The sequence below is a fragment of the Camelina sativa genome, chromosome 3, assembly GCF_000633955.1.
Source record: "Camelina sativa cultivar DH55 chromosome 3, Cs, whole genome shotgun sequence".
NCBI lineage: Eukaryota > Viridiplantae > Streptophyta > Magnoliopsida > Brassicales > Brassicaceae > Camelina > Camelina sativa.
In genome coordinates, this window is record NC_025687.1 from 21,508,265 (window position 1) to 21,513,237 (window position 4,973).

General features: G+C 37.8%; 2 protein-coding genes across 2 annotated transcripts in view; one reads left to right on the forward strand and one right to left on the reverse strand.

The window, feature by feature from the left end:
* The window catches only part of LOC104777667 (DUF21 domain-containing protein At1g47330), a 5,078-nt gene extending 3,236 nt beyond the window's left edge, over window positions 1-1,842 (forward strand). Inside the window, exons 10-11 of the mRNA XM_019243868.1 lie at window positions 1,267-1,307; window positions 1,379-1,842. Of these exons, the coding sequence (XP_019099413.1) occupies window positions 1,267-1,307; window positions 1,379-1,663 (326 nt within the window). The 3' untranslated portion in view covers window positions 1,664-1,842. The remainder of the gene's footprint in view (window positions 1-1,266; window positions 1,308-1,378) is intronic.
* LOC104777668 (F-box protein At1g47340-like) lies at window positions 3,010-4,734 on the reverse strand. Its single transcript, XM_010501959.1, has one exon. It carries the CDS (start codon window positions 4,732-4,734, stop codon window positions 3,184-3,186), a length of 1,551 nt encoding a protein of 516 aa, XP_010500261.1. The 3' UTR covers window positions 3,010-3,183.

Sequence of the window (4,973 nt, forward strand, 5' to 3'; positions counted from 1 at the left end):
TTTATTAGGCTGGGAAAGGTGGAGATCTAACAAACGATGAGACTTCTATCATCACAGGTGCACTTGAATTAACTGAAAAGACGGCAAAAGATGCAATGACTCCCATTTCAAATGCTTTTTCCCTTGATCTTGATACCAATCTTAATTTGTGGGTTTTCGTTTCTTCTGTTTCCTTTTATCTTCTCTTCTAGATATACGCTTGCATATTTTGGACTTATAATTTGCTGTCATTTACAATACAGGGAAACCTTGAATACAATAATGTCAGTTGGTCATAGCAGAGTTCCAGTTTACTTCAGAAACCCCACACATATAATTGGGCTCATTCTGGTAAAGTATCTTTCGTAGTTTCACTTCATTATTTTTGCATAGTTGATGTTTCTGTCTGTTGAATACTCCAAGTAAACTTTATTGTCGAGCTTGAACTTAACTATTTAAGACAATGCGTAATCTATTTGACGATAGAGGAGTTTCCAGAAAGACTATCTTGTAAATATCAAATCATGCATTTACATCATAACTGGTTTCTCTTTACAATGATAAAGAGTAGTTACATATGAAGAGTGTGAACTTCTCCTTTTACAGCATGTAATGTCTCGTTATGCTGGTACAGGTTAAAAATCTCTTGGCAGTTGATGCTAGAAAAGAAGTTCCTCTGAGAAAAATGTCCATGAGGAAAATTCCGCGGTAAATGACGCTCTCTAATGTTTGATTTTTCTTGACATTGTTTACGTCCAGGATTGTATAGCATTACACTGAGTTCTATTTGCAATTCTCTTTGTCTGCAGTGTCTCTGAGACAATGCCACTATACGATATCCTAAACGAGTTCCAGAAGGGTCACAGTCACATAGCAGTTGTCTATAAGGATCTTGAAGAGCAGGAGCAATCTTCCGAAACAAGCGAAAATGGTATTGAGCGCAGGAAAAACAAGAAAACAAAAGATGAACTTTTCAAGGACAGTTGTAGGAAACCAAAAGCTCAGTTTGAGGTATCAGAGAAGGAAGGTATGACTTGGCATGACTCAGCGAGTTTCCATAGATAAACATGAAAACACATGTCACCTTAATGTTTGTTTGGAATTCAGTATTCAAAATTGAAACTGGAGATGCAAAATCCGGCAAGAGCGAGAACGGTGAGGAGCAGCAGGGGAAAACGAGTTTATTGGCTGCTCCAGCTAAGAAGCGACATAGAGGCTGTTCGTTCTGCATTTTGGATATTGAGAATACCCCCATACCTGATTTCCCTACCAATGAAGAAGTTGTAGGAGTTATCACCATGGAGGACGTTATCGAAGAGCTTCTTCAGGTAACTGAATCCGAATCATAAGCATCTGCCTTATGTTTAAATGTGGCTAAATGTGTTTGCTCTGATTTCAGGAAGAGATCCTTGACGAAACCGATGAGTATGTGAACATCCACAATAGGATCAGAGTGAACATGCATGCTTCTCAGGAGAATCTACCAAGCGTAACCTCAGTCACACAATCATCATCAGGCTCCACTAGTCCCAACCGAACATCCCATTTGGCCACACCAGATTCGAGTCCTACAACAAAGCTTTCAGATTCAAGTTCTACAACAAAGCCTTCAGGTTCAAGTCCTACAACAAAGCCTTCAGGTTCGAGTCCTACAACAAAACCTTCAGATTCAAGTATTTCTTAAGTTTATATGAGTGAGGATATATAGTTACATGATTTTAAAAGAAAGCAAAAAGGTTGAAGCTGAAACAGCTTTACTTATTTAATCAACACTAATATTTCTTTGGTAAAGTTTTGGTCTTTGAGATAAGGACTTCGAATGGGTTACCAAAATACCTTATACAAAAATTACGCTTTGGGATCTATCAACTTTGGTCAGTATAGAGTATACTATTCGGAGCCATAGACACTTTTCGTTGAATGGGAAATTAGTTTGATGTAAACTTCACGGAAGATATTTGAATAAAATGAGCAAAATTTGTGTTCCACACAGTATATTTGAATTTACATAGAGTCGTGGTGGCATTCGAATATTGCGGACAATTGCAACAAATTGGAAATTAAGTTGCATCAACTTAACATGCATCAATTAAGTTGGCCTAGCGCCAAACTGAGAACTACCTGACAAGAAATACCACCGTGACCTGACTTTTTTGAGTGGGTAAAAATCATAGTAATCGGGTGGGTGTGGGTATGAGTCTTAATTGACTAGCCCAACTTTTTTTCTTTTATGACACATGAACGTTCTTGACAAAACCAACCTTAATTTTTGTGAGTTTCTGATACGCCCGCGAACGCTGAGTGATGATGATGAAAAGATCAGAGTTTATTTCAAATATATACTTTTTTATCATTCCAATATATTTCATATCTTTAACAACTCAGTTTATCTTTACCTAGGATCCAAGATTGTTATCATCATATATATAAAGGCGACTAAACATGTTTCTAGCTAGGGTACTATGAAAGAGCATACAGATCGATTTTCAACCACAAATAAAGAAAGAAAGTAAAAATCATGTGTTGGTATTTGGTAATATGAATATCCCTAGTACTAGAAGAGTTAATATGGGTTGACTTCGACATTAACTCTAAGGACCGAAGATTTGTGGGTTAGTAAGTCATATACTCAAAAAATATACAACGAATAATCTACCCAAACTTAAGAGTCCACCCAAACATTATGGAATCTTAATCTTAGTTAAATGTTGTTAGAAGATGACTTATTTAAAAGACTCCTTTTCTTTGTTTAAGTTTTTGGTGTTTGAGATTAAGTTTTTAGTTTCTGTTTGTGTTGTTTTATTCGAGCGTGAGTCGCAAGACACAACTCAATGTGTTGTAGTGTCTGTTTGTTTTCTCATTTCTATATACAGAAATCAATTTTTTCATGATGTAAATAACAAGTTTCAGTTTCAGTTAAACAAAAAATTATATTTATTCTGTCTTCCATGAAAAGAGGAGAAATCAATATTTTAACAGAGATCAATAGATTCTTTGTACGTAAAGAAACGGGTCAATCTTTTACCAAAAGAAAAAAAGAAGTTCATATTAATCGTTTTTCATCAAACAAATCGATGTTGCATAATTGTTTCTCATCACAAGACACAGCAAACTCTACAACCACAGTTTTATATTCATTAACTCGTAGAGAATATTATTAATTGATGATGTTGGGTATTCTTCTTAGTTCATCATGGAGGACAACTAGCCACGTCCACGGTTACCCCGGCCACGATTTCCACGGCCACTGTTTCCACGTCCACGATTTCCACGGCCACGAACATTAGACGACTCTTGTATACCTTTAGCTTTGATGGATGGCTGAACCGGTCTCTGACTTTCATGCAACAATCCAGACTCGCTGTCACTGTCAGCCCCATCTGAATCAACTGGCTCTCCATCTAAAGGAAGTGATTCTCCAACAGAAAAAGAGTAACCAAAACTGCTGAACCTGTTTTTAGGAACCCTATCTCCATCAGAATTGTATTCTTCGTCTGATGATTCTGATTCTTCGTATTCTTCTATCTTCGGATAAATAGATTCATAGAGTTTTGACTTGAGTAGCTTTGAATCATTAACATTAAGATCTTCTATATTGTCTGCATAGGCGTAGAGTCTACTACAATCCTTTAAAAAGACGTCGTCTACAAAGACGTGTACTCTACTAGGATTGTCGACTGCATCATGGTAATCTCCAAAACCTTGGATTTCAACACGCTGAAGAATGTTCCTTTCGGGATTGAAGTAGAAAACACAAAACGGTTGTTTAGATTTATAATCAGCCATCGACAAAACGATTTCACCCGTAGCAGTCACCGCAACGATGGACACGTAATGATCCAAGAACTTATCATCCCTCAAAGTGTAGTCATATTTTGACCATTCCTGTTTCTCGACATCTTCTAGAACCCACAAACGCAACTCAACAACGTCATCAGCGTAGTCATCATAATAAACCAAACCTAACTTTCCCATATAGTTAATCAATTCACAATAGCCTTCTGGGTAAATAAAGTCGAATTTCTCAGACCTAACATCAAAGCAAACTATCACAAATTCAAGTAACTCCTCAGACGTGTCACCTAAGTAATACACAACCCCATTGATGCATATCCCTTCACTCACATTCTCATGTCTTACGGCACATTTTTTTATCCTTCTCCAACTCATTTCTCCAGTTCCTAGTGTCAGAATTTTATTGTGATCACGACAATACGGGCAAGACATGAACAATACCTTGTATTTCTTCTCAATGGGATCAAATCCTAGAAAACTATACGTCTTTCTGTACCTATACAGATATGGTAAGGCTGCATACCTTCCGGTTTTAGGGTTAAACATCACAGGCACTTCTCTGTAATAATCTTTATCTCTGGTCCACATACCATAGAAATATATCAAACCACCGGCATAGCCACAAGAAAATGTTCGGTCATCACGAGAACAGATCCGCTTATCGTCTTGAGGGAACTTCATATGAAATTCGGCTGTTACTACAAGAGAAGACAATACAGACTTCTCACATAAACTTTGATGGTGAGGCAACGAGAAGATGCTCCACAGACCATCTTTTTCAATGGCGAATATGAGACGCGGCTGAGCAGAGGATCTGGTCAGGAACAACTCTGTGAAATATGGACGAGAAAGCATTGATGCCCATTGCTTCGACACGCAATGAAACCTAGCGATTGACTTTGCAGGCAATCTCAATAATATCTCGAGGACGAGATCAGTCGGGATGGAATCTGAAACCATGATTGCTTTGTTTTGCTGATCGAAAAANATTCGGCTGTTACTACAAGAGAAGACAATACAGACTTCTCACATAAACTTTGATGGTGAGGCAACGAGAAGATGCTCCACAGACCATCTTTTTCAATGGCGAATATGAGACGCGGCTGAGCAGAGGATCTGGTCAGGAACAGCTCTGTGAAATATGGACGAGAAAGCATTGATGCCCATTGCTTCGACACGCAATGAAACCTAGCGATTGA

Excerpts from the sequence above, each read along its gene's own strand:
- LOC104777668 (XM_010501959.1), bottom strand. The coding sequence starts at position 4,734 with ATGGTTTCAGATTCCATCCCGACTGATCTCGTCCTCGAGATATTATTG.